This window comes from Podarcis filfolensis, assembly GCF_964270895.1.
Source record: "Podarcis filfolensis genome assembly, chromosome: 6".
Lineage (NCBI taxonomy): Eukaryota > Metazoa > Chordata > Lepidosauria > Squamata > Lacertidae > Podarcis > Podarcis filfolensis.
In genome coordinates, this window is record NC_139609.1 from 69,542,936 (window position 1) to 69,554,969 (window position 12,034).

Sequence of the window (12,034 nt, forward strand, 5' to 3'; positions counted from 1 at the left end):
AGCGCCGGCTGAGGCGGAGTCCAGCCAGCCCCTCGCCTCGGCTCCGGCGCCGCCACCGCCGCCTCCCGAGAAGAAGAAGCTCCAGCGAGCGCCGTCCCCGGCCAGACCCAAGGATGTCCCCGGCTGGTCGCTGGCCAAGAGCCGTCGCGGCAGCCACCCGGGCTCGCCCGCCTCGTTCTCCTCCGGGAAGCCGGGCGCGGGGGGCGGGCACTCGCGCCGGGCTGGGGGCGCCAAGGATGGCCGCGGCGACAAGAAGGGCAAGGCCACGCCGCCGGCGGGGGCCAGGGGCGTCGGGAAGGGCTCGGCAGGCCGCGCCGGGGCCCGAATGAAGGGGCGGAACCGCCTGGCCGCGGCCGGGGGCGAGGGGGCCGCGACCTCCGGCGGCTCCGCCAAAGGGTCGTCGCGCCCTCAGCTGCCGCTCGCCCTCACGGACAGCAGCTCGGAGGTGTCGGACTGCAGCGCCTCGGAGGAGGCCAAGCTGCTGTCGCTGCTGGAGCTGGGCGGGCTGAGCGGCGGCGGCAGCGACACCGAGTCGCCCCCGAGCAGCAGCGCCCCGGCCCAGCCCGCCAGCGCCTCCGCCGACGGCGCGTCCCCGCTGCCCGAGGACCCGTCGACGGCCGCCTCGCTGGCCAGCAGCCGCCTGCCTCTCAGCACCTCGCTGGCCTTCTCCGACCTCACCGAGGAGCTGCTGGACGCGGGCGTCGCCCGGGAGCTGGAGGAACTGCGCTCCGAGAACGACTATCTCAAGGTGAGGGGCGCTGGGTTCGCTTCGGGGCAGCTCGGCGGGGAGAGAGCGAGCAGGCATGGGGCTGCGCTTCCCCACAAAACACCCGCCGGTTTCCCCATAGCAGCATCGTGCAACAGATCCCCTCCCCGACCCTAATCTCCGAGCCTCGTGGGACAAGGGAGCGGGCACCAAGCGGACCCAGGAGGGGCAGGCGTGTCCTCCTCCGAAAATAAGACACGCCCCTCCCTCCCCAAAAGGAGGAACCCTCCTTAACTAAATTTTTAATTAAACAGGTGTTTTTCAGCAAAGCGAAACACTGAAACTCCCCTGCACAGGGAAGACATATTTTAAGCTTGCAGGCCGATATCCCTGTGGAACATGTTGCGCATCCTCAAACATGACATCTCCCTGCAGCCCTGGTCTGCATGCAGAAGGTGCATAAGACAGCTTCATGTGTTTCTAAAAGCAGCAAACGTCTTCCTGTGTACCACTGGGAGATCATTTCTTGCCTTCCCCTCTGTGCCTTGCATTGCATTACTGAAAAAGGCTTCTCCATCTTGCTGTGTGGTAGGATTAATGCCCCCTTTGTAACAAATCTTATGTGCCAGATGTACTGTGACCTTAGGCAAGACCTGTTGCCACCCAGAATTTCAGAACGCTTCCTTGGAACTGGCGCTCTGTAATGAAAGATGATCTCCACCGCCCAGCATCTACAGGGTGCTGGTTATGTGGAACATGCCCACATCTTCAGAGGCAGCACCTGCTGGCTTTCTAAAGCTCCTTGTAATTGGCATTCCTCTGCCTCATGGGGCAGTTCCTCCCCCAGCCCAGCATCAGTTCCTTGGAGCAGGCGCTCTATAGTGTCAATTACTTCTCTACTCTAGAATCAAATGGAATAGCTGCCCCTCGGTCATATGTAACTGAGGCTTTGCATCACCTTCTAGCACAACAGAGCCCCAACATATGTAGAACCAGATGCCTCCTAGTGACATTAAGACCTTCTCTGGTATCAGAGAAAGCCATGTTAGTACTGATGCCTCACATTCCTAAAGGAGGTATTGTATAGCATCATAAAGCCCCAAGGAGAAATATTCTTCATCTCATCAAACAGAACTTACATATCCTTAGAGGAAGATATCTTCTATCTTGAAATCAAAGCTAATTCCTCACATCCCAGCATTTATTTCAAATTCTTTGCTGCCAGAATCAAATTCATAGTTGTCAGCATCATGCTCTTGTAATAAATAGCTTGACTCTCTAGCACAAGTCTTAGCCACAAGTCTTAGAAGAAAGGCAGACTTTGGGGCCTAATTAAGCAAATACTTCCAGGGGCTATGTGTAATTTCTTAGGGCTGGTTGCAGGTTATTTTCCCTGTGGTGACTCGGTATCCAAGTTGTAATGTAAAGCACAGCCCCTGATTGCTGAAGAGTTTCCGCTGCATTACTGGGTGTTTCTAGGAATGCCTGGCTGTAGCATAGAGGGTCTGTGTAGAATCTGAGGAATCTGTATGATGAGTGTTACTGGTTATGACAGCTGGGACACAGAGTTGTGCAGAAGCCAGGTGAATGTGTTGAAGTACATCCTTTGACAGATATGTTCCCAAATCTACATTTGCAAACGCCTGGTGTATATGGCATTTCCTGGGGAGAAATGGTGAAAAGGGATGTTTTAACCACTCACATGTCTGCAGATTTTTCTTTGTAAATACCCACTGGAGACATTTTCCCATCCTCCTTTTTCTGCTAAGCTTACTTCTGATTTCAGAGCCTGTCTGGACAAAAATTGGTGAAAAATGACCAGGGAGTGGAGGGATTTGTATGGAAAAATTGACTGGTAGGGAAGACAGTGTTTGATCCTTGTGGGAGCTGGGGGCTATTTGCAGGGAAGAACCAGTGATTCTCTCCTGCAAGCACGCTCTCTTTCTTCCACTTGCCAATTCTGTATTGTGAATGCCCTCCTACAATAGCATGATGAGTGAATCATGAACCCCATGTTTCTATTGTAATGTGTGGTTCTCTTCTTAATTACACTTGATGGTGCACCTCTCAGTTCCATAATACTTATTAGTTTTGAAATTCCCAATCTGGCAAACAGATGTCCCAATGTGGGGCAGCATTTGCATTGACCTCTATGTATCAGAATTTCCCATTTTGGAGGTAATTAAGTTTTTGCAGGGTTTATTTAGTCTCAGACACACACTTGGTCCTGTTGTATGTGCTCCCTTTCCCCACCCAGAAAGATGCAGTATATTTATACAGCTCTATACAGACTTTCAGGGCCCATCCACATGGAAATTTCTAAAGGTTTTAGAAGCACTTTTAGTATGCTTCTGGACTCTCCCGTACATCCACATGTTGTTGTTGTTGAAACTTCAGCATTCTCTAATATTCCTGGCTGTTCATGTGCAGATGGGCTGATCTGTCAGATATTTGCATCAGTCATGCATTCTACAATGTCAGTGCATTTTCCATCTTCAAAGTGGGGAAAATGTACCTGCTTTCTTGCAGGATGTTTTCCATGCTTCTGGTTTTTAGCTAAATTAATAGCATGAAAAGCTACTTTGCAGATGTGCCCATAGAGTGACTTGAAGGAATTGTTTCAGTAGTGTTTGGATAATGTAAGAATATTGCTTGACATGTATCCCTGTGGTTTCTGGAATGGTAGGGAGTGAAGGAGTCTTTGGGTTGTTGCCAAGCTCAGCTTTTGCCTTGCTTCTCTTGGTAGTACTACTGAGCAGTGATGGGTTTATTTTGCAGGATGATGTTGGCATGGCAACGGTAGTAGGTGTTTATTGAATGGCTGCATATAACAACCAGCTCAGATAGTGGATTAGGTTGCTGGCTGAAGCACAGGCTCTTAGTGCCTCTGAGAGGTCTGGCAGGGTGGAGGGCAAGAGTCCCTTAAGTGTAAGATTATATTATATAGTATTTGGAAAAAAGCAACCAATATGCTGGTCTAATCTGATTTATATAAAACTAGCTAGGAAAAAAATCATTAGGTATAGAAGATGGTTGTGCAACCATTTTTCTGGGGGATGCTTTATCTACCCAGGTCTCGTTCTTGCCCTTCAGAACAGTTGTTCTCCACTCTTTTAGCTAGAAGAGCCAGCAGTGGAATCCGGCATTCGGTGGGCATGCATCCATGTGTGGCATATCGCACCTGAGAAAGTCATCTTTTACAACATCCATGGCTGAGAGTCCTTACTGACCCACTTGGTGACTCAGCCCTCCCCCATTTAATTACTGTGTTGGTCATTCCTACCCCCATATACTTTCAATCTGTGTCCTGGGTTTGCAATGTGCTTGATTTCTAACTACTGTGTTCAAGTAAGTGTTGGCTCCTATTTTTCCTACAGGCATTCCTTGTCATTAAACAAGTGCTGTGTCTGTTCAGGTCAACCTTACTTTGGGGGGGGGCAAGGGAGGAGTAGAACAAGGGTTGTTTTGATGGTTTAAATACAAAACACCTGACTTCACTTTCCTTGCAATTATTATCTGCATTCTAACTGTTGAAAGCATAATAAATAAATAAAATTGTCCAGTAGCACCTTAGAGACCTGTTGAAAGTATGTCAGTTCCACAACATCGGGGGTGGTATTAAATAAAGCTTTACCCTGAGAAGACCCATTGGAATTAATGAACTTAACATAGCCATGTTGATTAATTTCAGTGGGCTTATGCTATGTAAAACATAGTTGAACACCACCCACACTCAGCTCTTCCATAGGATTAGACAACTACACCCGATGGCATGATTCAAGGGACAGCCACATTAGAAGTTCCAGTACACAAATCTTGGCTCTTGATTTGCCCCTTGTGACACTCTTAGTTCATGGATGCCCTTTCTCTGCCTCAAGGCCACCACTATGTTCTCCCTGCTTTTATTTGGAAGTTATGGATCTGAATATTTTTTACGCTAGAATTACACAGGCTTATGGTGTAAACCCATCACACCCACACATTTTATATGCGTGCAGCTCATTCTGATTTCAGAGGCTGGTGAACTTCTGAGCTATAGGGCTGGGGACTGCTTATGTAGAGTCAGTTCATACAAAGCCAAATAAAGTAGTTGGTAATTTTCTTCCCTTCTAAGCAAAGGGGAAACTGGCAGGAAGTCAAGACTTAATTTAGACTGGCCCTTCTTAGTATTCTGATATAAAACGGCTGTGCAGATTCAAAGTTGCCATGGTAATGTAATAACATGCCATGCTAATTAGAAATACACAAGGACATTTATTCTAAAAACTGTGGGCATGATTAACAGGGCAATCCTATATATGATTCCTTAAAAGTAAATTTTAAGGAGTTTAACTGCAGTTTCTTTCCAGTAAATGTGCTTAGGACTGTAGCAGAACACTGCAGTTCTATACATGTCTACTTAAAACTAAGTCCCATAGGGTTTAATGGAGTATAGGATTGCAGCTTAAGTCTCACTTGATTTTAGTTTGATATAATTAAGTGTGCACTTCACACACTCACTAAAATCTTAGGGACATTTACTGTTGTTCAAGACTTGGCATTTCTACATGTTTGGCGATAACGTCTGCTACTGTAAGGGTTGATTTTATCCGCCTTTGAAACTTAGCACCCTGTAGTTTGTTTTCACTCTAGTCAATTTCAGTCTGGTCAATTTCAGTTAAATTATTTTTTCTCTATAAATATTTATTTTGGTAATATGATTGGTGACTAAGATAAGAAAGACAAACTTTGCAAGAGCTGATCTGCTACTTCAAAGCAGACCTATTTGCAAAATCTCAGTTTCTATTTGATTAATTGACATGATCAAGATAAGCTTTTCAAATTTACTTGAGCATAAAAACAGAGTAGTACAAAGACCGCACGTTCAATTCACAGTAGTCTTAAAATACTGTATGGCAATATAAAGTGTCACAATGGTTTTTTCCCCCTGTCTAACATCTCAAGAGATCTGGATGAATACAAACTATTAGATTTACTTTCAGGAAGGCTAGCATTTCCAAGTCAAGTATGCTTGAGCTGCCAGTCTTGGCACTCAAAGCTGACCTTACAAAGAATTAAAAACAGACTCAAAAGTTAGTTGAATTGTAGCCTGTCATCTACTCCAGTGTTGTGTACAGATGTGATCCTGTTTGTTGCAGCAACAAAGCTTAGACTGGAGCCTCTATCCACTTACCATACTTAGGATTCACTTGACAGTGCTGCCCTCATTTGAGGGAACAGATTTCCCAAGTCATTTATTTCCCCCATTCACCCTTTCTCGTGTATATGGTAAACACAGTATTATATATCCATCCTCTATAGCTGTTTTGCAGGTTGCTGTCTTAGCTGTCCAGTATACCTTTTGTGAAGGGATTGCTTGGTGAGTATGGAATTAGAGGCAGAACTCTTGACTTGTGGGGTGGAGACTTGATGGCACAGAACAAAGGTGGACATAGTTTTAGTGTTTGATTTTGTGCAAACTGGATGAGAATGTTGCAGAGTTCCCCCCCATGATAAATTGTTGAGAAGTGAACTTTACGAGGCATCTATGCACAATTCAGATGCAAAAGTAAATCTGGGGCAGTGTCTAGGTCATGGGTAGGCAAACTAAGGCCTGGGGGCCGGATCTGGCCCAATCACCTTCTCAATCCGGCCCGCGGATGGTCCGGGGAATCAGCGTGTTTTTATATGAGTAGAATGTGTCCTTTTATTTAAAATGCATCTCTGGGTTATTTGTAGGGCATAGGAATTCGTTCATTCCCTCCCCCCCCAAAATAGTTCAGCCCCCCTACAAGGTCTGAGGGACAGTGGACCGGCCCCCTGCTGAAAAGGTTTGCTGACCCCTGGTCTGGGTAGCCACAAGTATACAAATCTGATGGGCAGCAAGGCCTAGATAGGATTTCCTAGTAAAGACAGTAAGTATGGTGGTGATGCCAGTAAGTATTTATGCCACCTGGGGCACTAAGAAAGATAGAATTTTGGAATATTTAATAGCTGTAAAAATAATGCATCTGCCCTTTTTTAAACACGCACACACTCCACTTTCATCTGAAACCTGCTGTTACTTGGAGTGTACTCCTTCCTTGAGGATATTCTGAGCACCATTGCAGCTGCATCTAATCTTAGTATGCAGAACGGTGGGAGAAACCTGTCTTATGGGGCGGGCAATTTTTTTGTCACTTACTGATCAAGGGCTGCATGGTGTCAGTGTGTGGGGATGCCTTTGTTGTTGCTGAGTAAATTTCTCCACCCCCTCCTCACACACACACTATACACAGCCTCCAAGCTTCATTATTACACACTCACTCATACATAGAGGCACACAGAGTTGAGATCCCATCATGTCTCCTCCTGTTCCCCCTCCCTCCCTCCCTCCCTCTGCTGATTGGTCCTGGGAACAGTTGAGGATTATGCAGATTCGGATACTCCTCAACACTTTCCATCCCCTTTGACTGGGAGGAACCTATACATCCCATTTTGTAGCTGATTGGCATTGGAAACAGCTGTGGAGAGAGCTAATTAGTGGCCTCATCAGCTTTTCCCAGTGCTAGTTATCTGGATCTCACCCTGCACCACCTCTTGTTTCCCTACTGATTGGTGCTGGAAACAGCTGAGGGGTGTGCTGATTCTTATAGTCTTCAGCTGTTTCCAGCACCAATCAGTTGCGTTGCAGGCCACATGTGGCTCTTGAGCTGCAGGTTGTCTCTATGTGAATTAATGCAACAAGGGCTAGGAGCTTATGTGTATTTTGTTGCATAGTCCATTCACAGTAATGGACAGTCTCTTCTGTTTAGTTGTTTACTTTTGAGTTCTCATGCATAAAAGTGTTTCTGAAGTCATAGTAGTGAAATGGCACAGTAGTTCTAAATTGCTTACACAGGGGGACCCATGGGCAAAAAAAATTATTCCTTGGAACCTATTCTTATGACTTACACCTGGTATTGGGAAATTAGTCCCTGGTTGACTCCAAGGCAAGGGAATGAGCAGTAGCCTACCAAAAAGCATATGCTGTCTGATTATTCCTTTCCATCTTCATTTTTGGAGAAACCTAGTTTCAGAATTGTAGGTTTAGCTAATTTTCCAAAGACCTAAGCATTATTTTGCTGCCTCTTCCAGCTGGTCAGAAGCCCCAGATGGACAGAAATGTTCCACTAAACTGAAAAGGAAAGTAAGCAAAATGAAGAATATTACTTGGTTGTTTCAAAGAAAGTGAAAAAGCTCCTGGGATGTGGTTGGTAAGCTGCTGTCTGCAAGACGGAGAGAGGGCTGGAGGTGAATTTTCTTGCCTTTAAAGGTCATCCCCCCCATTAATGCTTTTGATAAATCACCCTGTCATTCCCAACTTATTATCTGGGGCTTATGAAATATTTCCAAAGCCCAAGCACTTTGCTTTTGCAATGGTTCTTACTAAATGTATAAATGAAAATATATAACAATCCCTGTGATTTTTTTTAAAAACTCAGACAAATCACAAAAAGCTGCTTGTGTTTGAGAACATTTAAGCACAACAATTATTTCTTTTTGGATACAATGTTTATTTTAAAAACATGTTTCTCTAGGAGGAAACTTTTAGAGTTCACTCTTGATTGGTTTGCAGTAGGGGTTTGAAAATGTATGGTCTCCCTTGCCCTGCGCTTCCTTATATTGCAAGTAAGTGGCATGACTGTGCATGCACCATTATTCACAGAACCCTGGAGTTCTAGTGCAAAGACACCACCCTGCCCACCCCGACCTGTACTATCACTGCAGACGTTGCCTATAATGTGGAATTCTGCCTGCAGTTGCTTCTCTTTAGAGAACTTTTTATAGGAAAGGATGGTTAGTGTAAACGTTTTTCAGGCTGCTTTTTAAACAACTGAACTCTTAAGCTTTTCGCTGGTGTCAACCTCTGAGTATAGTGAGGTGAGTGAAGATTCCCTCATGGAGTTAATAGCAGCTTTCAGTGATCATGGTGGGGAGCAGTTTTTGCCTGGATTGCAGCAGGAGAAGAAACTGTTGACTTAAAAAATAAATAAAATTCTTGATACTGATCACCTGCCCTGGGGCCTGCTATTTCCAGAAGAAGAAAAGGGAATAATAATGCAGCTTCAGATTATGTACATTTGAACTTTGGCAAAAAAGTGATTATCATTATTATTTTCCTTCTTCAAACCCAAGCTGTAAAAATGTGGACAAAGTCAAGATTACTTGGTGGGTTTTGATTTCAAAGACTAGCCCTTGTTCCTTCTTGGGTCTAAACCCGTTGCTGGATTCTTAGTTGTAGTTTCTGGGGGGAAATGCACAAGCTTGTCAGAAACGTCTGTCTCAAAATATCTATATCTCTAAATGTTTGCTTCAATTCTATTGATCCGAGGAGCACAGTGCAGTTGTGTGTGGAAGCTCTGTCTAAGCTCTGTAGCTGAAGTTTTCCTTCCTGTTTCTGAGGAGTTGTACTGATAAGGGAGGAGCAAGCTACTCCATTTGACTAGTAGAATAAACATGCAAGGACCAGCCACCTGCTTCTCCTTTTCCTTTCTGGCTTCAGAGACGTGTTAAGAAAAGGAGATGGGAACATTTCCATGCTTGAGGGGCACTGTGCCTTTAAGAAGCACAGCAGCCAGCCACGAGCCACCGCCTTGTCATCCCAGTGTGGGGGGAACAAGAGCTCTGAGTCCCTGTTCAGCAGAATGGAAAATGTGAGATGTGATATGCCGGCAGCTGCAAAGGGATGTGAAGACAAAGAATGGCACTGGAGATTCCATTTGCAGAAAGGGGAGGAGAAATCTTCCAAGCCAATCACGTTTCAAAATAACAGGCATATGCCTTAGATAACTGACAGATGGGATTTGGAGTGGCCTTAGCCCAGGGGGTCCCAACTGGCCTTCTGCTCATCTTCCGATTCAGGCTTTTCCTTCTTGCTTTGTCTTCATACACCCCACACTAATGTTGATCACCTCATGCCTTTCCCTCAACCCTCCCTTCTTAGTAAAAAGCAAAACTTGGCTATGAGTCTGCTTTGCTTTTTCTGTCTTCCCCAAGTGTGGTAGGGATATACACCAGAAGCCAGCAACAAGAAATGTTGGTCCTCAAACAGCCAGTGCTTTCTTATATTATTTATGTATATCCAACCTTTAATCCATGGAAAGCCACACTGCAAGAATCTCATAAGCTCTAAGCTCCTAATTTATGCTTGCTTTTCCTCTTAATTTTAGTAATAATGGAGCTTTGGAGCCCAGAAGGCATGATAGGTGATTCAGAAAGTGTGATCCACAGTTAGAACTACCACTTCTATAAACAATCTGGAAAGTTGTGTTTTAGAATTTTCTCATCAGTTTGCATTGCTTCTCATTGCATTGGTGCAAAAAACTAATAAGTTGTGCGTTATTTGTGTCCCTAATGCAGCATGTAATAAGAAAAGCAACTTGTAGCACCTTTTAGTTTTGAGATAGAGCATATTTGCAGTAGCATTGCTTGAAAGCTTGTGGTTGTTTGGTTGTTAATTTATACAGGAAGGTGTAAATCTGTGGCATGATTTCCTCCTATCCCCTCCCCCACCTGCTGCTCCTTCTCATTACAGTGGTACCTCGGGTTAAGAACTTAATTTGTTCTGGAGGTCCATTCTTAACCTGAAACTGTTCTTAACCTGAAGCACCACTTTAGCTATTGGGGTCTCCCGCTGCTGCTGCTGCGCCACCACTGCTCAATTTCTGTTCTCATCCTGAAGCAAAGTTCTTAACCCGAGGTACTATTTCTGGGTTAGCGGAGTCTAACCTGAAGTGTCTGTAACCTGAAGCGTCTGTAACCTGAGGTACCACTGTATAACTTCTGAGCTGTCTGCTGTTTTGTTGGCAAGATGTGGGCACAGTGTTATTGTAGGGTTGCCATATTTCAAAAAGTAAAAAACCTTTTAGGAAGACCTCAAAATTGTTGAGCTCTTTTTAGACAAAGCCCAAAGTAGTTGTTGTAGTTTATACATTGGATTACATTTCTGGAGATGGGAGACAGACTGAACTTGGAAACTGCTGCATAGGATTGGATTGGAAAATCAAATCTGTGGCGGTAAAATTGAAGAAAGGTGGTCTATATTCTTTATACTGAGTCAGTTCGTATTTCTGCTAATTCAGTATTGTCTACACTGACAGCAGTAGCTTTCCTGGGTTTCAAGCGGCCCCCCCCCAATCCTACTTGGAGATGTCTCGGATTCAGTCTGGGACATTTTGCATACAAAGCATGTGTGCTACCACTAAGCTGCATCCTTGTTGTTTAATAGGTCATAAAGTCCTTTGTAGCAGTTGCTGTTTGGAAAAACGAGTCTCGTGTTAATCCACCTAACCTGGAGACCCTGAAACTACTGCAGTCATCTTAAGACTTAAGATGGCCCATCTTAAGACTTCCCTGTGGAAATCTTTTCTTATCTTTGCCTTGCGTGAATTACAGTACTGTTCCTTCTGTCAGTCTGTGGCTGGCAGTTAATTGAAAACTGCTGCTTTTGTTCCCTTTAATCTCTAAGGAAATGTTCGCTTGTTATCCCTTGATACCAATTTCCATGTTGCAGTGCGAGATCATAAGAATATGAGTTCAGCCCTTGCCATACTAGGTCAGATCAATGCGGCATTCCAACTTCCATGTTTTTCAAGATGTGGGCTCCCTGAATTAATACTGACTTGTGGGGAGAACCGTACAAGATTATTCGACAATACTATAGTTACTTCTCAGTGTTTCCTTAATGTTACTAGGTATATGTAATTTTCACTGACACTATGGATGTAATAGGCAATTTAACATCAGTACAAAATACTTTCTGATTAAGACCAAAATCATTCATTTGAATCAAAAGAGAGGGTTTCAGATTATGGAGAACAGAAGCATTTATTTGAAACATTGAGTAGCCGAGATCACTTCTTCCTAGTGTTAGAAACTGAGATATGAAAGCTAGGAGCTAAATGGCATCTTAAACCTAGGTTATGGGCGCAACAATGGAATGTGTAGGTGCATTTTTATAACAAGAATACAAAGCTGAAAATGAATGAACTGCAGTTAAAATATTATGTTCATTTTTCACATGGTCTTGTCCTTCCCCTGCCCACCCCTCTAATATTCTTAAGAGGGTCTCTTCTTCAGTCTTCAGAGGGTAGCTGGAAGTGGGGAGGTGGAAAAAGGTCCTTCTTTCCTTCCACTCTGCAGTTTTTATCCAAAATCTTAGGTGCAGTAATGCGCCAGGAGCTCAGAAACTGCTTGCTCTAATGAAATTCCATGTCGCAAAATGCGCCTAGAACAATGGGAGCTTCTAACACTGCGTCTTCCATTCAATTGGTCATAGAATCATAGAACTGTAGAGTTGGAAGGGATCCCAAGGGTCATCTAGTCCAT

At 44.6% G+C, this 12,034-nt stretch overlaps 1 protein-coding gene across 4 annotated transcripts in view; it reads left to right on the top strand.

The window, feature by feature from the left end:
• Nucleotides 1-321: 321 nt before the first annotated feature.
• Nucleotides 322-12,034, top strand: part of MTCL2 (microtubule crosslinking factor 2) — a 95,348-nt gene continuing 83,635 nt past the window's right edge. For 3 of the 4 annotated variants that reach the window (XM_083618314.1, XM_083618313.1, XM_083618312.1), the window contains exon 1: nucleotides 322-748. In XM_083618314.1, the coding sequence (XP_083474440.1) occupies nucleotides 326-748 (423 nt within the window). In that variant the 5' untranslated portion in view covers nucleotides 322-325. The remainder of the gene's footprint in view (nucleotides 749-12,034) is intronic. The other variant, XM_083618311.1, reaches the window with a different exon arrangement.